Here is a 23,251-nt window from a genome sequence, read left to right on the forward strand (position 1 = left end):
CTCATTGACTATAAATATCAACATAGGTTACATACAGGCACTTCACTGTCTTTGGCCACTGTATTACAAATAATTTAGTTTTTTAGGCGATTATATTTAACTGATATCCTTGAGGCTCCTGGGATATAACAGTTGTGATAATAACTCAGACTCAAATCAGTCTGCTAGAAGTGAGTTGTTGATGATAGATACACAGATGTACAGACAGATGGATAGGCTTGTGGTTGGGTTTCTGTTGTATGTTTTCATCAGTGTTACAAAGAAGAAACTTAAGTTACCACAAACAACATCTTTCAAAGAACATCTGGGTTTGTGTATGGATACCCTCTTTGCTACCTGCACAGGACAAAAGGTCAAAACTTTGTAGATGAATTGAATGGATTTTTTCATCAGCTAATTCATATCATTGAATTGGTTAACAGTACCACACTGACTTCAGAATTCTCTTTCTAAATAACGTAACTATCCATGAATGCTATAATACACATTTATATTTGTGTGGATCTAGAGGTCAGCGTATTCTTGGCTAAAGTGCTGTTTTCTGACACGTATAGCATATCATTGTGTCGGCAGTGTTTCAAGAAAAAACATTTACTGTATATCCATTTTCACTGAGCAATCACTGAAAGCCTTGCTTCACACGCTGACAGACAGGTGATCAATGATCACTTGACTTGTCTGTTTCTTTTCTACACTAGCGATAACAGATTCTCTCCTGACGCTTTCCAAGCAACTTAACAAATTATCTTTTTTTTTATTGTTTTTTTTACCTCAGCACAAGTCATAGAGATGAGAGGATGAGACAATGGTTGGAAGTAGATAAGAATGAATCTATCTGTGTCAATCTATCGTGGGCCTGAGCAGTACAGCTGCACTATGTACTGTCCCCTGAAACTAGGAACCCTTTATCATCAGCATAAATGTCCAATTCCCAAAGACCACACAGACATAGCCAAATAGTCCCCCATAGTAATCAAACCTCCAAGAGAGCTGACATTCTCACACCTTCACTGTGGAAACCCGGACCAAGTAGGAGGGTGCACTTCTTTGTACTGCAGGAATCCTCTCTCCACACCTTGCAGAGCGCAAGCACAACAACACAATTGTCTAGCTGAATCATGAGCACTCGGGTTCACTGTATGACCGAGAACAGGCTTGAACCAATGGGATTAAGGGTGTTAATGGGGGAAAAAAGACAAAAACAAAATGAAAACGTTATGCCGCACAACAGTACAAACACTGGAATTGTTGCAGTGGGTGGGGATGTGTCAAGTCTAAACAGCTTAACAAATGTGCCTAGGGTTATCCCAGCCACTGTTGGAAACATAAAAAAGTGTGGATAATCCAAGAGGCAGCCCACTGGAACATAGTGAAGCCCTCTACTTATTATTTATTTATTTAGCTTTGCTAGTTATTTTTGTTAGAATTCCCTTGAGATGCGTAATCTTGCTCAGAGGGATATCCTTTTGGTGGTCAACTCCATGAGCTCCAGAGTTGAAAGGTCACAGCAACATATCTTTATTTGTAATGATAGTACCTGAGCGCTCAGCATGATGGTAAGACTTCCGTTGAAATCCAGCGGCATACAGCAGGTGAACTCTGTCAACTAGGAGGAAAATGAACGTTGTTACGTTTATAAGGTAAAATTGGGCTTGCCAGACGCAGTAATATATTCTGTCGTTCCTTAGTTGTAGTAGCCGTACTTAACAGTGACAAGTGAAGCTCAATCAAAATACAAAGCTGATCTAATTCAACCACCAAAACAGCAGCCTATACCTCATTAAAGTTTCTCAAACACAAAACTCTAATATTAATACAGTATACAAATATTGCATTTAAATCAACTATTTATGCAGCTTGTTGATCTACTCGTGCAAAAAATGTGCATTTACTGTTACAAACTGGCAGTGTTAAACTGTATACTGCTAGTTAATGTGCTGTTGCGCCTCACAATAAGAGTACCCGTACTCCGTTTATTACTACGTATTGTGATTGACGAGTACCGCCCATGTGACTCTGCGTTTGTTTTCGTTTGATGATGGCTTCCTCTGAGCTCTGCTGCTGACTAGCTGCCTGGGAGAAAGAACATGGAAAAGGAGAGGTACCCGAAACAAACCCGCCACAGAAGCACTCCAAGACAGCATCAGAAGAGAAAACAGAAAGTGAAAACCAAAGAGTGGAGAGGGGAAATAAATCCTCAGACTGACTGGGAATGCTGTTTTTATACCACCTGCCAGAGGACATTCTCTACCTCGTCCTCTCCTATCTGGACTGCCAGACTTTGAACAGTTTGTCCCAAGTGTGCAAGAAAATGTACAATTTCACCAGCAGGGACGTTGTTTGGAAGAGGATAGCAAAAGAATGCATCAATTCTGGAATAACTCAAGAAGGGAGAGACATGTAAGCAATGTTTATTTTTATTTATGAAAAAATAAAACGGCAAAAAAATACAATGAACGGATCAAAAGCGGCCTACCGCTTTCCCTTCTCTCGTTCTCGAGACGCAGTTGCTGCCTGCGAGAGTTTAGTCATACGCAACGTGCGCAACTTCACTGGCGTACTGGTACGTCATCGCCACAAGGGTTTTGCGTAGGGTTCGTTGCAGAATACTAATGTTGTTACTAGTGAAAACGATTAGTTCTCAGAGCAGACCTGCACATCTCAAACAGTACGTAGGTGAATACGATGTGTGAATAAACTGGCAAATTACCGTCCAGATCAATTGTTCTATCAGAAATGTACACGTCGTTGGCTGGTTCAGAATACACCATCAATTCATGGAATCAAACCATCCCTCTGCTTAGTGTAAACAAATAGATTTCAGATTGTATGACATGAGCCCCCGTAGCAGGAAAGCTTTAAAAAAAAAATAGAAAAAATACTTTAGACATGTGGCCAGGAGGAATCGTTTGTCATAAAATCACTAAGATGAGAGATATATAAAAGTTCATTAAGATTAGTAATTGTATTGGTTCTAGTTGGGACTCACGTTCTTATTGGAGGGTAGTGTATAGGAACACGCTGTTAATGATACTGCAGTAAGAAGCACGGTTAAACATTTATTTTCAGCATTAGCGACATGTGGTGTATTTTATTCTGACAATTAGGTAACTTTAAATCCACCTGACAAATAAACACCTTGGAAAAGTTTCGCCTAAATGAAGTACTGATAAAAGTATTAGGTGGTTGCAATGTCCTCCATGCAATATAGTCCTACACATAATATTATACTCAAACGTATATTGTAAATTAATTAACGATATTGTCATACTGTGTATACACCAATAAGTCTCTAAACAGTAATTTATTATTGATACTTTTAGTGGCCTTGGCTTGTGACAGTGTGTGTTGTTTTTTACCACTTGCAGTAGACACTGGTATAATGTACGGTGAGTTGTCTACCTGCTATAAAGTTGAACAGATGTTTACAGATGCCCAACAGCAAAGCAATGTGTCGCAGGCTATCTTTCAAGGCCTTTGTAGATCCTTCAGAAGTCATAATCGCTGGTTGTTTGGTGTGTCATCAAAAGCTATTATTATGTGTTAGCAGTTTGTGATGATACTGTTGTAGCAGCCAGTTGTTATTTATATGTAATTGAAAGGGTAACCTTTTTATTTGGCATAGTCACTGTGGATTTAACCTCTAAACTGCTGTGAGAAGCAAACTGCAAACTTTTTTAGTACAGAGCGAGTCACTTGCTGTGCGTTGCACTAATTACAAGGCACTAGAAGTTGGCATCCCTGCTTCTAAATTCCAAAACTGATTATTGGATGCATAACTGACTAAAAGGGATCATGTGGTGAATCCACGTCACTGATTTGTCTTTGTGTCGTTTGGCATTTGAAAACCCGAAGCGATGCCTTTTATTGACAAGTGGTTCCTTTGAGCCTGTGAAGACCACTTCATCCCTCCCCAGTGGAGCCCTCATAAGCAGTGTCAGTTTAAAATATGCGTGATGACTGTTAAGAAGGGAGGGCTCGCTGTCACAACAGATTGCCGAGACTTGTCATTGGGTTTGTTGACACGTGACATAAAGTGACAAATTGCCAATTACTGGTCTGTAAGTCTGGACATCTTTTATAGCTATACTACTTACGTGCCAAATGTTTACAGCCTTTGAATTCACATAACACTGTGTAGCTGGGAGATGAGAAAGCAGTCTTTTTTTCTTTTCATTAATAGTAATTTGACAGCAGCGTTGTGAGTTTTTTCTTTAATGTCCTGTTACAGGAATATTGTTAAGGCGCTGAAGCTTTCGCCTAGACTGGAATGCGCTCTCGTTATAATGGGGACAAAAATGGGAAAAGATTAGATGTCAGTAATGGAATTTAAAAATAATTGAGGTGGGAAAAAAGAAGAGATGAAAGAAGACATGTTTTTACACCCCAAGGCTAAAAACAAACAGTTTGAAGTGTAGAAATTGCTTGAAGACCAGGAAGAGCAGACCCTGGAGGCCAGTGCAATACGCTACCTGCATTAACAGCTGTGCAAGGTGTTTATTTATATACAGGGAAAGGGGGCAGAGAGGGCAAACTGTTTGGGTTTTCTTGTGTGTGGCTAGTCACTTGACAAAACCAAAACGTTTCTTGGGAATATTGCCGGAGGGGTATCCTAACTGTTTAGTAAATTCCCAAGGTGTAGGCTACAGCACTGTAACGTGAGTCCTGTTCACCCCTTCTTTGCACATATCAAGCGTATTAACCCTTTGTGCTGTTCTACACTTGAAGTATCTGCCAGTGTGGCTCGCAATATGCAAGAAAAGTCTTAAAACCACTTAATTTGAGCATAACAAACGGTTGCGCTTGTTCTGTGTTCTTCTGACGGTCAGGCACAATAAATTACTTTCCCAATTTATTGCATGCAAAGTGCTCCTGAAGGTAACATCTTAATTGTATCAGGGCACACTGGGTTTAGTCTGACCTGATTAGTGCTGTTTGGCTCAATAATGCAGCAGGTTGCTGGGAATATATACGTTTCCCGCTTGCAACAAATGGTGCTGCAGTTCGAATCAATTATAATTGATTCTTGAGCAGTGTTCGTGGCTGATTACTGTTTGTTTTCAAGAGATCAATCACATGCTAATACAGGCTTAATGAGTGGAATTAGCCAAGCTCTAGAACGGGTACTCCAGACTATGGGCCGGACCAAATCAAACCCCGATCGCTCTTGCGAAAGAGTGTTTATGCGATAATATCGCTAGTTTCCATATTGCATTTTCTTTATCACGAAAACTAGCAATTTCCAATCCGCGAAATGGGTGGAGAGAAGTTTCACAGGAGTAGGAGGGACCACCGAAAGCAACATGAAAACAGCTGTTGACCAATCCCCAGCCGGTATTTGTGACATTTTGAAGGGGCGGAAACAATGTGGTAACATGCAAAAAGGCAGACGAAGACAGCCAGGTCAGGAAAAGTCTGTGTAATACTGTTTCATTTGAATATCAGTGAATGAATGCTATTACATACAACTACTACTAGTAGTAATAATAATAAAAATATGTTTATTAATAATAATAATAATAATAATAATAATAATAATAATAATAATAATGATCTGCTTTTATTTTTATTGTGTAAAATATTGAAAAACACACACGCACACACACTTGGCAATTACCTCATTTCCATGATGTCTGCAGCATCGTGCTGCATTGTTCTGTCACTGTTATGTGCCACATTGTTTTCATGATTTTTGTAAAAATCCATACCGTACCCTGGCTTGTGTCAGCACCATGCAATGCCAGCATCCTCATACCCGACTGGCACGGTGCTGCCCAGAGCCCTGTTGTGCACAAGGCTGCATAGTAAATGCAGAAGAACAAAAAATGGTTAACAAAGAAACTCTGTCCGAGTATTATAAATGTCCATGGATTTAAAAAAAAGTGTACCGTCCGTAGTTGTAGCTTACTATAAAGATAAGAAATAAAAGAAAATATATCTAAAAAGCTTTACCATCACTGAGAGAGACACTGCTTCAAGCAAACCTCTCCGTGAGCAGAAAAGAGTTTATTGTTTGGTGTATTAAAGAAATACTATAAAATCCGGTCCTGCGAAAGGTTTGCGATGTGATTTATAGCTGGAATTTAGTAGATTTGATCGTGCGATAGCAAACCACTCCCCCTTCTCAACCCACTTAGGCTGGGACCAAATCAAAACTTTGACAACCCGCTAATCGCACTTAACAAAACTGTATTTAATAGCCTTTTCTTTTTTTTGTAAGTATCTTATTTCTTCTACTCATAAAAAGAAAACGCTAAATACAGTTTTGTTAAGTGGGATTTGCGGGTTGTCAAAGTTTTGGTCCCAGCCTTAGTCAACAACCGATAGCTGCTTTTTGAAGGGCGAAAAGGGCTTGTTTTGGTTCCGCGATATTTCACTTGGAATTTTTCTTGTGTTTTATTACCGTGAATGCTTTCATGTCCTTGTTCGTTAAGTGCTGACTTTGATTTGGTCCGGCCCTATGAGTGACTGGTAGTGTAAATTGCTGGATTGCTTAAATCCTGGTTACGTATTACCAGCAACAGAGTAAAACAATTCACTAACCCTCACATTTCTTCCTCAGCATCCAGGAAACTGATTGCTCAGTAGTCAGGTTGATCCCCCTGTTGTTTTTCTTCTTGACGTTTGAACTTTCCCTTTTAAGTCTGTCATCTTCTAAATTTAGATGGAGGGTGATGGAAGTGCCACTATAAATGTCAAAGTTCTCAGCTCTTGGTGCAGAGTTTTTTTTATTTATTTATTTTATTTTTTTTAAGTAGGACAAGGGTCCTTTGCTTAGAAGTGATTTGATTTACAGGTGTGCATGTATGAGAGTTGGAATGGAGCTGTTGCTGAGGGGGCATGTGTGCTTCACATTTGTTTGAGAGTCCTATACCAAATGGCTGGTACTTCTTCAAGGAATTGCCGTAACTTTTCTCCTGTTAACCCTTTCTCTCTGCTTATTGACAACCCTTATGGCTTTGTGATTAAAACTTGCACTAGAGCAGGGGTGACCAACCCTGGTCCTGGAGAGCCACAATCTAGCAGGTTTTATAGGTAACCCTTAATCGTCAATGGAACAGTTTAATTTTGACTAGTTAAACAGTAATGTTTTCAGTTTAAGTAGTAATTTGTTCAATTAAGTAATTTCAAGATAATCTGGAACAAAAACCTGAACACCCTGCAGCCCAGAGCTGACCCCTCCTGATTTAATTGAACAAATTAACTTGCTAAATTGATCAACAACTTACATTCTTCAGAAACCCTTAACTGAACTAATAATTTGCTTAATTAGACCTTTTTACTTGTTTTCAGCTCTTAAACAGTTGCAGAGTTCATGTTAGCTATAACATTTTATAAGTAACTTGAAATCTGCAACTTTAGATCTAATTAAGGGTCTAGTTATGTAATTGAGACCTCAGTTAGAATGAAAACCAGAAGACACGAGGCGGACCAGGGTTGGGAAGCCCTGCACTAGAGGATACAAGGATGTCTGGTACTGCCATCTAGTGAGAACCAAAGGAAATGGATAATGATGTACATAACTGTACTGCATTGTTAAATGTACCAGTACTTTATATTTATCTAACTAAACAAACTAATAGTGATTTATAAAGCTGTGCTCTTTTGATTTTAGATTTCCTAGGATCCCTCTAAAGGACAGGGTGAAGATATCTCAGAACTGGCGGAGAGGACGTTGCAGGAAGGAAGCTGTCCTCAAATGGAAGAACAAGTGAGTCATTTCTCTAGCTCAATCAGTCGTATCTAAAGAATGCTTTGGAGCTTGCAGTTTGTTTCTGTTCAGTAGGAGGCAGCTCCTGTTGAGAGTGGCGGTGTGATTGTTTTCTGCATCTTCCCCCTTGGAGGTGAGTGCTTCTGCTGGGCTAGCTTATCCCAAGAAAGTTTGTGCTTGTGGGCAAAGCTGTCTACATCCATAAAATATGTTTGTGTGGTCCCATTTAGGACTGTGGGACTATTGTTTTGTAAGGATCTATCTCCATGGCTCCCATCTTGTACTTGTTTATCTCTCATATATTAAAGGTAAAATAACATTTTCACTTTGACTTGTGTGAATCTCATTTTTTCATGCCCCAGCAACACTACCCCATTTTTAAATATTTTAAAATATTTATTACCCCTTGAATTGGTGTACCACGCTGTATCGATGTTTGAAACTCTGAGTGTTACTCTGTTGGTCCACAGTTTGTTGCCATGGATACAGTTAGATGGCGGTGTTCTGTATCTGTCTCAGGCAGCGGACATCAGAGCGTACCAACTGAGAACAGATGGCGGGGGGCTCCAGCGGAAGCCTGTGGCTGTGTACTCTGGGCACAGGGAAGATGTGTGCAGGTTCATCATGACAGAGTCTCACCTGATCAGTGCAGGAGTGTACGGTATTATCTTTTTTCCTACATTTTCTGTTGAAAGCTTTGCATAAAAATATGCATGTTACCTCCTAGTCTGTTACTGTACCTACCTTGATTGCTGTCACCTCTCCTGTACCTGCTCTGTAAATACATTACGTCTCCAGTGTGCTTAGTTGGGCATCTTCCATAAAACTAAATTAAGATAAATACTGCAATTTAGTTGTAAAACTTTTTTTTTTTTTTTTTTTTTAAGCAGGCATATGTCTGAAAGCACATCATAAATAATAGTAACAGAAGAGCCATTATAACTAATTTGCACAACCTGTTACTCTCATCTGGCTGCTGCAAATGCTTTTCTAATGTGTATAATCTGATTCATGCCTGTGAGTAGTTTTGACAAGTACTCAAGCTATAGACTATGACTTTAGACTACAGTTTCCAGACCTGCATTAAAAACAAGATTGTGGAGGGAAGTCATTCAACGCCACCCCCCTGACTCTAAAAGTGGGTACAGACAGGCCTCCCCTCTCTTCAAACAGGCTTTCACCTGCGCTAGGGAAGTATCTTCTGACATGGGTTTAATTTCCTGGCTCCCAGACCACGACTCAAACCACAAGACTACATTGCTTCCTTTTAGCACCTGGGTTCCTAGTGTTGAATAAAAAACAAAATCTCCTTTTGCTTTGCTAGAGACGGGAAGATCATTCTGCACCAGAAACAGGGCTCGTTCAGCATGGAATACTCTGCTCACAACCAGGAGGTAAACTGCATTGACAGCAAGGGAGGGGTCATTGTCAGCGGTTCAAGGGACAGGACAGCGCGGGTGAGGTCTGCTTCTTGGATTCAATGTTGTGTCTGTTTGCTGTTCATAGATAGAATTCCTGTTCTATTAGGATTGCTTTGTGCAGAGTAGTAAATAATATATATATATATATGTATATATTTTTTAACTCTGTGAATTTATTGCTCAATTACGAATCACGCAGGCACCACGAGAGCTTTGCCTCCCAGATCTGTGAGCATACTTAAGTTTTAACCAGAACACCTCCATTCAGTTTTGGGCCTCTCTCAAGCAATGACTGCCAGTCATGATAAACTGTGTGGTAGAATTGTGATGTGAACCAATGCCCACTGGGGTGCTAGTTGGAGACCACTAAACTCGTTTAATTATGACCGAGCCAGTTTCAAACAGTAAACACTCAATAACTTACTTTTTTTTTAAAGCATGTGGTAGAAATATCAATGATGGGGATTGCTTTATTGTTTTAGTAATTCCTTGTTCTTGGATCATAATTAATTAAACATGAGAAATCCAGTAGATCAAATTCAGAGACACCCACACTTCCTCAGTTCTATATAGTGCTTGGATTGTGTAGCAGTAGAAGGCCTGTTGGCTGTCGCATGAAATCTAAATGTAATTTTTCTCTCATTTCAGGTGTGGTCCCTGTCTTCCAACAGACTAGGCGAGTGTTTGCATACGATCCCGACTCTTGACCGGGTTTGGTCACTGGCCATTAGTCCCTTGCAAAGGTAAAGAAGTTGTCTTTTGCTTGTGTTCATCTTTGTCATTGGCTCATTAATACACCACCAACCTGAAAGGCCAGCTCTCTCTGTTAAGTAGAGGCCTGTTTCAGAATTTTGTTTGTAACAACGAGGCCAGGTTTGTGAGGTTTTGCGTTTATTATTGTTGGTCAAGAAAAGTTTTACTGTTTTTGTGGTAGTGCAGTTTTATGTCAAGCCTAAATTTATACTCTATTCTAATCTGTTCTTAACTCCATATGTACATCTAAAGCTGTTTAATTTCCACCAGCTTTGGGGTTAATTCCTGTTATTCATCTAAAATTCCTTTTTAAAATCAATTCCCAATTCCTCTTCCTTCGAAGGAATTGGAATTGATATTTTAGAGACATAATTGTTGTGATTGTTCACCTGCTTTTGTTTGAAGCCAGTTTAATTGACTAACAGTGACTTTAATTAAAGTAATTTGTTGCCACTGTGAGAAGCTCATTTTAACAGAATACTGCTAATTGCAATTGTAATCAGTGCTGTGTTGGAATACAATTAAAAGGGAATGGGAATTGGGAAATACGAATTGACCCCAATCCTGATTTCCAGCACATTGTACTATGAGTGAGCATTTCAATTGATTTACTATTTAATGTCCTGTATCCATACATGAACAAGGGATAATATACAGCTAAATGTGGTCTGTGGAAAATCAGGTTTATAAATAACAGGATACTGGTTTTAAGAGCAACCATTGTTTAGATAATTAAAAACAACCCCATCTAATCATAGCATGACATAGTAACAAGAGATTAAAAAAATAAATAAATAAAAAATCACTTTTTTTTTTTTTTTTTTTTTTTCATTTGGAGTAAATTAAACAGGAAAGCTGTAAGTCATCTTTTCCAGTTACTGTTTTTTTTTTTTTTTTTTTTTAACCAGTCGTATTTTTCTGGAAGATGATGTTACTAGTATAATAAACTTTCAAACTGAGCGAACAGTGGCATCTAGTGGATTCATGAAATTACATTAACACGGCATATTCTCCGCCTCTCTCCCACCACAGTTAATGGTGCATTGGTATTTTATAAAACTGCTACAGTAGTAGACACGTTCTCAATCACCTCTCCGATGCTCAGATCAATATTTGCTTGTTATCTCCCACAGAAGGAGATAGAGTTGAGGCTTCCAGGAGTTCTGCTTGCACACATTTCAAGTTCTGTCTTGAGAACCACTCTGCCTAATTTCATTGCATGGGCAATGCTGTCCCAATACTCAGTAGGTGATGTGCAGGTCAAGGTAACCTTATTTTTTCTCAGTGCTAACACCAGGAGCTATTGTAGGCTATATATATTTTTAGAATCATTTTCCTACACTTGATGAAACTTTGAAGTTTGGACATTGTTATAAGAATTGGGCATCTTTAATCAAAGAATGGAATGTGAATTATGTGTATGGACCATACAATTCAATACAAACTTTGTTGAGCGGTTGAAGGCTGCTTACAGCTGTCACAAATGGAAGCCTCTGTCTCCAGTGCTGACAAATCCGGCACCTTTCAAAGGTACTAAATGTATCACAATATAATGTTTATGAAGGGGTTTGTTCTACGCATTAGGAGACAAAGTGCAGAGTCACTGGACACCAACACAGGTGGTCCGATTTGTTCAAGAGAGCCTCCGATTTATAGCTTTTTTTTTTTTTGCTTGAAAGGTCAATTAGCGCCTCTCCTACGCAGATAATGGCGAAAATGATACTGCTTCCACATGCTGATGCAGAGAACATAATCGCCTCTTCGTTTCTTCTGTGTCTTCATTACATAAAACAGTCAGATTTATACGTAGAGAGGCATTTATTTATGCAGTGTAACCTAGACAGCATGCAATACAATAACACCATCAGTTTCCAAGCTGTAACATCAAGGTAAGACAGTGGAACGAGCAGTCAATCCCAGGAGTTGCAACAAGTGGGATGCACTAATGCTTCTTCATTCTTCTGGGAATGCTTCTACTTGGCTCCCCAATATCACTGTGCACACCTGTAGTGATTCCTGACATTTAGTTCCCATGGTAACTTGGTTTTGCCCTGCCATGACTGCAGTGAACTTCCTGAACAGCCCTACCTTACTTATTATTCTCCCTGTATAAAATGTATACTGCATAATAAGAATATGCAAAATCTTCTTATTTGTAGTCAGTCATGGCTACAGATGGCAATTAACCAGCTATTACGATTAACAGCCAGGCATGTTGTTTCATCCTGTGTCGGGTTATTACCAGACCTAGATTAAAAAAAAAAAATGCTTTAGATCATTGAGAATGTATCTAACAAGATTTCTCTGAACAGGATATATCAGTGAAGTGATGCAAAATGCAGGAAAATGTACAGGAAATTAAAATGTCTCCTGCGAATCCAACATCACTGAAGCTAAAGTGTCAATTGACCAGCTTGTGATTAGTCAGGCATGCACACCCACACGCTCACTGACATGTATGCACATAAAAACTCACACCTGCACACAAACACACACTCACTTACAACCCTCGCCCCCACACACTACATATATACACAGTCACTGAAGCACAGACTCCCACAGACAGCCGTTCAAACTGAACGATAGTCCACACTCAAAACCCCATTTGAACACACACCCACAACCTTGCCATGTGTTCTTCCTAACCAGCCACACTGTGTTGCCGGTTAGTACCACCTGACTAGCCAGGGAACAGAGTATTTTTGAGCTGGTCAGCCATTTTTTTAAGCTACGACACCACTTGCCCCTCAGCTTCTCCTCAATGTAGATTTCGGAATTAGAGCCGATTATCCACGTCATTAATTTCTCAATTTGATGGCTGAAATAGCAGGGCCTGAAACAGACTGTTGCCCCCGGATAATGGGACTGCTACTTTTAACATATTGACGATGGGAGAAGTTAATTAAAATTCCTTGGAATGAAGGTGTCAGCTAACCTATAAACCCATCGCTTTTAAACAAATCATTCTCACCAAGCATGCTGCTGGATAAAAAAAAAGAAAGGGATGCCATATCCCCCCTTCAGGCTGAGTTTCTGTGTCTCCGGGGTTGTTTGGTTTAGTGGTTTGGCGTTGGGATCTGAGGCTTTTTTTTGCACAGTCCACTGACCAAAAGCCCTTGCTCTTTGATGCATTTCCAGATGACCCTATATATAGTGTGTTTCTGTGGTCTCAGGTCTTTTGTAGCACAGAACTGTTTAAATCACACGGCAGCGACTGGCTTCTTTTGTTGGTGAATCCAGAGACCCGCCTATGGGAAGTAACTGGTGCCCAGAATGCTGGATTGCTCAGAACAGATTTGGCTCACATTATAGGTTGAGGCAGCTTTGCCTGGTTTGTGGGAAATCTACAATCCTGTCTGGAACCCCATGAAAGTTCAAGTTAAGAATGCTCTGTGAATGATGGCCCTACAGGGCATTCTGGGCCTATTTCCAGTCCTCTTTCCACAGGACTTCCTCGTGACAGAAGCAGAGTGTGACATCTGTACTGCTCAGTGTTCAGTAGGTTCCACTGTATTTCTTACTTGAGATGGCAGAACGAGGTGTGGTATGTAAGTGAGCTCTTAGTATGACCATTCTAAGAAGCGCCTGTTCAGTAGGTCCACTTCACTTTGGGATACTTCAGGACAGACAGAGGAGGATGGTAACTGAAAGTCGAGTGTGACACCTGGGGTTGTTCTTCAAAGCTTAGGGGTCAATTACAATGTTCCACATTAACTGGTTGATCTGAGGTTTAGTCCTGAAACAAGTCGTTAAAAACAAAACAGTTAAGGTCACAAGGTGACGAAAGCGTATTCCAGCTTTTTAATTGACAGTAGTACATCCCATTGCTTCTGTAGTTTAGATTTGTTGTGCATAAGAAATCAAATCGCTGCACTTGAAAATCTTGGAAAACTGTTAAAATAGGCAAATTAGTGATTTTCCAATTTAATTGATGACTTTAAGGTGCAATTCATTTAAAATAGTAAGAGAAAAGGAACACATAGCCACAAATGATAAAATGCACAAGACTTTAGAAGTTGTTTAAGATGGCTAATTAAAGCACAAAGTGGTCTAATATTTTCACACAGGTGCCTATTGTTTCTATATCGCTGATTACTGACTGAAAATTGAAATTCTCACACCCTGAGGGTTTTCATGCCAGTAGGTATATAAAGGATATAAATAACAAATCTTGAGGTGTTCTGATAGATTTGCACATGATTGTAGATACATTTTCAATTAGACCTGGCCTCGTTGGGTTTTGCTGTGGTCTTTCTCTCATTGGGTTTGCTTTGTATTTCCAAATACGGATATTTTCTGAGACATCGGAATAATTGAAACCAGGAGTTGGTCTCGTTACACTAATTATTTGGCTGGTTTCATTTTAACCGGTATAATGGTCTATCTGGGGTTGAACCCAACCTCAGTTTATACCAAGATAGGTGTCTGAGTAAGTGGAATGTTACAGTTAACATTCTACCTGAGGCTGAAATCATGACTGGAAATAATCAAAACTAATGGGAAATTAAAAGCAGGTGATGTCAAATGAAGATCAATCAACCATTTGACTTCTTAAAATGTAGCTGTGATTTCAATAAAACGTAGTGCTGCAATGTCTCTATTCTGTGTATAGAATGGTTTGGCATTAGGTGAGTCTCAAATCTGACGGTCCGATGATAAAGAGCAGGTGTAATGTGGGCTGAAACAAGAACAAGCTTATTACTGTGTTAAAATGGGAATAACTCAAGCAACTGTCATTTTATTTACATCTACAATTACCCGTCTTTCTTAATGTTTCCTTCGCTTAAATAAAACAATATGTTGAAAAGGTTAGGTTTTCCTTCAAAAAGTGTTTTAAATTGGAACCTGTTCATTCACCTCCTGTCTATTTTATATATATATATATATATATATATATATATATATATATATATATATATATATATATATATATATATATATATATATATTTAAAAAGCCAATTTTAGTATTTATTTATTTAATTTCCAGGGTGAAATGAGCGAGTACTGTGGTGAGAATGGAAGGATTCCTGAAGAGAGTCTTTACACAATGCATGTTTTAATATGGAAACCCAGTAGAAAAAAAAAAAGCCCTTGTGTTGCAAATGTAATTGTTCCAGCTTCACGCTTGAGGTATCTAAAGAACTGGGAGTGAGAGGGGAGAGCAACAGCTGTGTGCTGTTTGGTTTGGGGGAGAGCTGGGGGGAGTGAGGGAGGGGAGGGGGGGAATCTACTGATATATAGCGATTCAGGTGGTGGTGTAGGCCAGGGATATATCAGTGAAAGTGAATCAGTGTTGTGTTTTTTTTTTGTTTTTTTTTACCTAAGCTATACATTATAATGTTCTCACTGGCATATTGAGGTGTAGTGACCTCCGCTGATTTTCCTGTCTAGCCTATGGGAGTGCAGAGGCCAATGTGGTCCTTCTGGATTCCCAGCCAAGTTCGGCAAATTGGCAACACTGGGATTTAAACCAGAAAGCTCCTGATCGCTTGACTTGCCCTCTAGTCTATTTTCTACTGCACCTCACTTGACACATGTTTGGATCTTCAAAAAAGGGGATCCAAAATTAACAATAAAAAGTACATTTATAATCCCTATGCTACATTTAAAAGCTTATTGAAAGTGAGTCCATGTAGAATGTAAAGGCTGACACAAATTATTTCTAAGTGTTGCAAATTGGTCCACCCCCTGTCTGAACAGAGCCTTTGTCTCCTGCTTCAGGCTTAAGACTGCAAGCCTGCCTGCCTGTGTGGATTTTTGTGCTGTCTTATCTGAAAGAAGGTCATGATTGCTACTAATGCTCCTAATTTACATCCCATTCCTTATCTTGCGGATAGTGCATTGCCTCTGGCGGTTGTATCTGTGGCATTCTGAGATGCCGTCTTTGCTAATGGAGCGGAGCGTTAGAAATAAAATCCCCAGCTCAGATTTCCAGGATTTCTGCTAGGGTTGCTTCACAAGCACTTCTTAGCTCTTAAATTGCATCTGATGTGAACGTATTAGATTGTTAAGAAGGACTGGGCAAATAACTCTTGGTAAACTGATACTTTTGCTGGGGTGTCCCTTATATGTTTTTTTCTCTGCTAATAAAACCAGTCTGTCACGAATGGGCTGATCTCAAAACACTTTGGCTCTTTGGTTGTTGGTAGGACGCTCAAAATGACTATTGTAAAATATAGAAGGGTAATTAACCCCCAAATAATCACAGTAGTAAAACAGTAATGTGAATAAATGACAGGTAATATATGTACAATTCTTTCATTTCCCCTTCCTATAAGACATGGCTTTTGGCATTCTAGTTTTCTTGTGTTTTTTAATGTGGGTAATTAAAATAATGATCCAAATTGAGTTGTAACGATAGGAAGGTTGACCTGTAAGGAAATATGTGGATTGTTTAAGAGTTTCATCGTTTCATTAGAGTTAGGAGGGGACAGGCAGGCCCAGTGACACTAATGTCTGAATGTTTTATTGTTTTCACCCTTTGGCTTAAAGAAAAGTAATTCTGATGTGCCCTGCCTGGTTACTTACCTTTTGCAGTGTGCCTTTGTTTTTCCAGCTTTGATCAGAGCCCCTCCGACAGATAATTTAGCAATCGCATCCCAGGGTGGAAGTGTGGAGTTAATGTTAAAATAGCTTTTTGCTTCACTGGCGATGGAGTGGAGAGAAAAGGAGGGGAGGAAAAAAAAACGTTCATAAATCCTTCATGGAGAGCTGATTAATTTGGAGAGAGAAAAAGAGAGTACAGGTCGCTGTCACAAAGGTTGCCATTAAATAGGCCAGCTATGCAAGTGCATCCTTATTAAAACAGATTGACACAATATAAAACCAAATAGATGTATTTGCCAGTGCAATTTTCATGAAGCAAGCCAGCATGTAAGTAAATGAAAAGAACTGTAGCTAAGTAATAATTGATATGAGTGAGTAAATGTACTCAAAATACACAGATTCTGAAAATCCGCCCGTGTGTAAATGCATACCGATTTAAAATAACATAAAAAGGAAAGCTGTGAATAACACTGTTTATACTTGTTGGATAAATCTACAGCAATATATGAAATGTTAGAATAAAACAGAATATTTAAGTAACAGTACTTGTGCCCCAGGACAGGGCAGGATGTTTCCCTGTGAAGGGACACAAATCTAGCCGTGTCACTAGAGACTTTGATTGTGTTTGTTTGCTCGTAACATAAATACAATAACAGGTTGCAATGCTACTGTGTGTCAGCCAAGTGGCTTCAAGGTCTTTGTAAGGTAACAGTGGATCAAGAGGGATAGGTCATCCGACTGGCCAAAGTTGCATTTAAAGTGTTTGTTTTATCAAGTGGTAAAAAATAAATACATTGTCGTCAGTCCACTTGAATGGGCATCAGGCACCTGTGTGCTTTATAGATGGACCAGGTTGGTTCATTTTAAACTCCAGAGGTGGGGTTGCTTGCCAGGCTGGGAGCCATGAGAGAGAGAGGTTTGTACCAGTGTGTTGAAAACATACGGTTTAAGAAATACCTTCAGTCCACCACCTGCTGTAGCCACTGAAACAGAACCATGTACTGGATTGTATTTTTGAGGGCAACAAGAAAAATACTCCTTGGCTTCTAACAAAAATCAAACAAATACATAGCAAGGCTTTAGTTAGTGATATTGAAGTCGATATGAACCATGACAAATTAAGTTAATATTTACTTGTCAGTTTATAACATTTCCAGGGGAATTCAAACTTAATTGGTTGCATTTTTTGCTGATGGTAATGTTTGTACAAGGTGAGTGCATCTATGTCTAAATAACCTTTATTATTTAATTTAGAATGCTTAGTGACACGTAAAACAATTCCAAAATGCTTATCTTTTTTTCCAAAAGATCCATTGCACAATAGTATGGTTTTATTCAATAAAAATGTCCATGCAGACACATTACTGCATGGGCCAATAAAGGCACAAGCTGACCTTAATCATTTTAATTTTGTATCTAATCGAAAGAATTCAAGTCTTTAGAAGTTACCTGAAACCCTGTGGACCAAATTGGAAAGGCAGAGGAGGGGTGCTGGGACACTGCAATAAAGGGCCCAAACTGAGCGTCAAAGGGCCAGGCACACAAAGCCCAGCAGTGGGTGGGGGTCTGTACTGACCACGCCGAAGAGGGGGTTGGGTAGTGGGTTCTGAGGCAGTGAAGGGAGAAGCTACCCTGAGGAGAAGCAAAAGAAAGGGCCATTTTTTTTGTCCGAAACTTGTCAAGCACATCTACAAAGTTGTTGCAGGGCAATGCCTCTGAATTTTTCAAAAGAAAATGATTGTTTGATAAACCGCCCCGAATCGCCACTTTCTCACAACAGAGGGAGCATCACCTTTGACCTCTGTATCATTTCAGAGCGACTCGCTTTTTGTTTCCTCCTGCCTCTATCGCTCCACCCCACTTAACCACAAAACTTTGATACGCGTCTCTTGTTTTTTGTTTCTTAACCATCTCTCTCCCTCTCGCTCTCTCTCTCGCTTTGTAGAGTGGGCAGCGCCTTTGCAGTCAGGAATGCAATTAGTTAAACAAAAAAAAAAAAAACAGCAACAATAACGCAATAACGGACTGAATGCGCGTTCCCACACTTTACATATAGGACGCGTTTTAGCAAGAGGCGAGAAAGAGACACTGCTGACGGCAGGTGGTGTCCTGAATAAACTGAATCAATGTTCCTCTGTTGCACAGACTTTCTATAAAACCCAGTTCATTAAGGAGCAATCCCATACAGGTATTGTTAATGGTAAAAAATAATATACATAGTGTTAAATTGTTTTCCAGGTGTTGACCCTAGACTCTGTTGCTGTGTTTGCACTTTGAAAGCAGCAGCATTGGAATGGTATAGTGGCCCCCACATTTTGGAGCTGATCTTTTTGTGGGGTGGATCACTTTAACCTGCTGGGTCACGAGATGCAAGAACTATTCCAAGGAAGGCCAGCTCGTATTACATGGCAGTACTGTCAGGGTTGAATGGGTGGGGGGGTTGTTAAAATGTAGTGATCCCCGTATTGTCAGTTCTGATTGAGCTAATTGATAGAATGTTTGGTAAACAGCAGTGTGTGTTTTTAGAGAAGGCTTTGAAATCAGTCGATGTTGGTTTTGAGTCCATTGGGTTGTTAATATGAGAGGCAGTTGAAAGTCCCTGAATTAAGCACACGTTCCACATGATCTCCAACATTGAACCACTTTTTAGATGAGGGTAGATTGATCACACAATGACCTCCTTTCTGAACCAAGGAACCCACACAGATTATGTCATTGATCTGTCTCAAGAAAAACTTATGGAGAACGCTTTTTTGTAACAAGCATATGGCTCCAACAACCAGTAAAAGGATTACTGGAGCTTTTGAACAATGGTCGCACCAGGTCGTAGCAATGGAAAGTTGATGTGCATTAAAATACCTGTGCTGTGTAGAAAAGTTTTTATTCAGGACTGATGCCAATGCTGTTTCATGAAATAATTGATTAAAAACCGTATTGAAGAACCAAGAGGGAGTAAGGTATACCACCTTAGAGCAGTTAAGTCTTTATTCCTTATATACTGTTTATTGATACAAATATATGATTAAAAAGAAGGACAGATGAGAAGTTAGCTTGCATGCATATTTATACTTGCTGGTATAATTAAATCGTAATGGCTTGAGGTGAATGCCCTCGGCTTTCTGTATTGGAGCAAGATGTATGTGTAATTGGCTGTACAAAGATTCTGTGCTATAGAACAGACATGAAAGCCTCTTAAACGTACTCTGAAATTTAATTTATTATACTATCTTCTTAAAAGTAGCTAAGCTCCATGGAAATCAGAGGATACCTAATACTCTTTCTAAGCACTGGCTGACAGTTGATTTTTTTTCAGCCCTTTCTATCTGGTGATTGTGTTTTTTAAACATTGCCAAGAGGCTGTTCCGCCTGGGCAAGCAAAAATCTGTTTTTGGAATGTCCCTCTGACCCCGAATGATGTGGGTACAAATGCAAAGCCAAAAGGTCCCTGAACTCTGGTGTTAGTTGGAGGGAGGGGTCCCAAGGAGGAGGCTGCTAAGTGCAGAGAGCCTTCCCCGGACGAGGATTGTCTGGTCCAAGCTGGTACAAACACATCATAACCCTTTCAATTCAAGCATGTTTAGCTGCTGAGATGAAAGAGCTTTTACAAACTAGATACATCCAGGCAACAAAAGCGAGTGTCAACCAAGACCAATTAACATCCCCTGCTAGGTTCAAGGGGGGGCTTTATTTGAAATCCATATTTACCCTCCCTAGTTTTCACATACAGTGGACTAAAGGAATTTGTATAGCCCATTTCTTTTTTATGTTTTCCGTTCAAGTGACACACGTGTTTTCATAGGAAACCACTTTGCATTGTGATGTGCTTTAGTTTATTATGTGTTTTTATGAAACAGATATTTTAAAATATTCATGCAGGATAGATTCAGTCATTTTTGTTCCAAGGATTCCCATCCACTTATGGCCTATGCTTTGCTTCTGAGCTCTGCAAATAATTGAAGGTCTAAAGTTACAGTGTATATGCAGTATGACAGTTAAATGCAACTGTATGCCAGGTATTACTTGGAGTTTGCAATACCCACAGTGCTTTGGAGAGACTGAAACTGGTGCTATCACTCATCCATTACCAAAATCTTAATCTTTTTTTGTAAAATGACTTCTGAATATCTTGGTGTTTTTATTATGTAGGTTGGCTGTGGTTTGAACTTTAAGAGTGGTGTATGATTTTTTTTTTTTCTGCAGCTCTGGATGCTCAGTCTGCTCCCCCTGACCTGCACACTAACAAGTTTAGCCTCGGCTGTTTAAATTAGATCAGCCTTCTCCGCGCTCCGCAGACACAGTCTGCTAATGAAGAGAGGAAAGCCCATTTCCTCTGAGCAGAGCGGGCCTGGGGAATGATAGAGTGACTCTGAGATTTATTAGCAGTGCTCTGTTTGCATGTTGTTCTTTAAAAAACAGAAAGAAGAAAGGAATGACAAAGCAGGGTGGTGATCAGAGGAAGCAATTAGCGAGCTGCAGATTCAGAGCGGATTAAAGGGGCAGAGCAATACCTGACCAAGGGTGCCCAGGTGCAGATACACAGGCACTGTCACAAATATGAGTGTAAAGCAGACAGAAATCCCTCAGAATCTCTTTACGGGGTGAAATGATGACTTTTGTATCTCTATAAAACCACCTTCCTCTTACCAGGGGCCATTTTGTCTGAATAAAGAGTTTGAAATGTGCATCCAACAAGATTGGGGGTTGTGTATCTGTCCAGTCTTTAATTCTGCGTTTTTTGTTTTTTTTTCGTTTTTTTTTTAAATGTAGTTGTTGCCAATTAGTTTTTATTATTTTTTCCCCAGTTTGAAATCCCCAATTATTTTATTATGCTCAGCTCACTGCTACCACCCCTGCGCTGACTCGGGAGGGCGAAGACGAACACACACTGTCCTCTGAAGTGTGTGCCGTCAGCCGCCCGCTTCTTTACACACTGCAAACTCACCGTGCAGCCGCCTCAGAGCTACAGCGTCGGAGGACAACGCAGCTCTGGGCAGCTTACAGGCAAGCCCGCAGGCGCCCGGCCAGACTACAGGGGTCGCTGGTGCGCTGTGAGCCGAGGACACCCTGGCCGACCTAACCCTCCCTCCCCCAGGGCGACGCTCGGCCAATTAAGCGCCGCCCCCTGGAAGCTCCTGTCCATTGTCGGCTGTGGAATAGCCTGGACTCGAACCGGCGACGTCCAGGCTATAGAGCGCATCCTGCACTCTAGCGAGTGCTTTTACTGGATGCGCCACTCGGGAGCCCCTAATTCTGCATTCTTAAATAAGTCTGTCTGTTGAGTTACAGTACAGTGGGCATGCACAAGTGTTTCTTTCACAATTCAAATTGGAATTTGTTTGGTGTTTTATATAATATTATTAATTACTTAAACTGTCCTAACAAGAATCAAAGGAGTGCTGGAATTACTCCATTCTGCAGCTAAACTGATTCCCATCTCCATTGTAACTTCTTCTAGTAAAATGTTAAAAAGCTTTCATTTTAGTTTAGACCAAAACAGGATGTTTGTGTGTCTTACTGAATGCATTGATTCTTGGGGTGTTAAATGTTCCCAACTCCATCAGCATTTTGAACCTCACTATCAATGTGAAGTTAAACTGGGAAAAATACTTAAACTATGTCAACATAACCCTTCTTAAAATTCCAATTGTTGACATACTTTTGCTATTAAAGTGAGCACCGGATCATGTTGTTAAATAGTGAGCCGTTACAATCTACTTTATTATTATTATTATTATTATAATAATTATTATTATTATTATTTATTTCTTAGCAAATGTCTCTGTTTTAATGTGCTGGGTAGCCCTTATTGCTGCTGATAAGGCAGGATCCCTCTATCGCAGCCCTGTTGCTTTCACATGAGATTGGTATCAGGACTCTCGTGCAGTCGGCACCAGCAGAGCGTTGGGGAGGCACAGATGGCCTCTGTTCGAGTGAATTAAAGGACGGGAGCATGGAGCCAGCGGAACTGAGGAGGAGGAGGAGGAGGGTGGATAGCGAACCACTTGGGTCACCATTTCATTTCCAATGGTCAATGATACAGGACTCAACACCAGTTTTTTCTTTACAAAATAGATCCACTAGATATCTCGAGTATCGCAGGGAATTCCAGTGGATTCACCAAGAAATGTAGATGTAAAATGGTCTGTAGTTTTCAACAGCTTGGTATTTATTTTTTCTATTTTAAAATTTCCCCAGAAAATGTATTTAGCTAATTAGTTTATGTGTAAAGCCCTCCGCAAACCAGATATATTTTGATATCAGTGTGGCTGTGGCTTGGCCGTGCACATGAGCAGATATGGAAATGGATTGCTTTTTGATTTATTTATGTATTTATTTATTGAGTGATTGATTGATTTTTTGCTTGCTTGCCCTAATGTCATTTTTAAATGTATTGTTTACAGAGTTTACTGGATAACGCTTGTTAATGCTTAGTAGATAGATAGTGTAATTCTAAACTGAATTGTGGGATGATCAGAAAGAAAAGATGAACACTAAAGTGAAAATCAGCGAATACCTTGAAACACAAAAAAGGACTGTATTGCTCTCCCATTTTCTAACAGCATTTACACCTGGAAGCAGGTATAGCCTTCTGGTAATTCGAAACCCTTCCTATTCCCTTCCTTGCCTGTGGCTTGGTGCAATTAACTACAGAACTCAATGCAGTTATTATCAGCATCTCCCTTGTCGGAGTTACCTTCACTCGCTGATCCTCGCTGCTTATTCTTGTTATCCATGTTCAAATTTATCAGTATTCATATTGGAATACAGGGCATCCAGACTGAAAGAATTATTTTTTTTACCCTTGTCTGCCCTCAGCC

General features: G+C 39.8%; 1 protein-coding gene across 3 annotated transcripts in view; it reads left to right on the top strand.

Moving 5' to 3' along the window:
- Positions 1–1,545: 1,545 nt before the first annotated feature.
- The window catches only part of fbxw4 (F-box and WD repeat domain containing 4), a 39,610-nt gene continuing 17,904 nt past the window's right edge, over positions 1,546–23,251 (top strand). The window contains exons 1-5 of one of the 3 annotated variants that reach the window (XM_058985261.1): positions 1,546–1,640; positions 7,616–7,711; positions 8,182–8,367; positions 9,036–9,168; positions 9,781–9,875. In XM_058985261.1, the coding sequence (XP_058841244.1) occupies positions 1,618–1,640; positions 7,616–7,711; positions 8,182–8,367; positions 9,036–9,168; positions 9,781–9,875 (533 nt within the window). In that variant the 5' untranslated portion in view covers positions 1,546–1,617. Of the gene's footprint in view, positions 1,641–1,967; positions 2,401–7,615; positions 7,712–8,181; positions 8,368–9,035; positions 9,169–9,780; positions 9,876–23,251 lie in introns of those variants that run through there. The other 2 variants (XM_058985260.1, XM_058985259.1) reach the window with 2 other exon arrangements.

Source organism: Acipenser ruthenus, chromosome 13, assembly GCF_902713425.1.
Source record: "Acipenser ruthenus chromosome 13, fAciRut3.2 maternal haplotype, whole genome shotgun sequence".
Taxonomy (NCBI): domain Eukaryota; kingdom Metazoa; phylum Chordata; class Actinopteri; order Acipenseriformes; family Acipenseridae; genus Acipenser; species Acipenser ruthenus.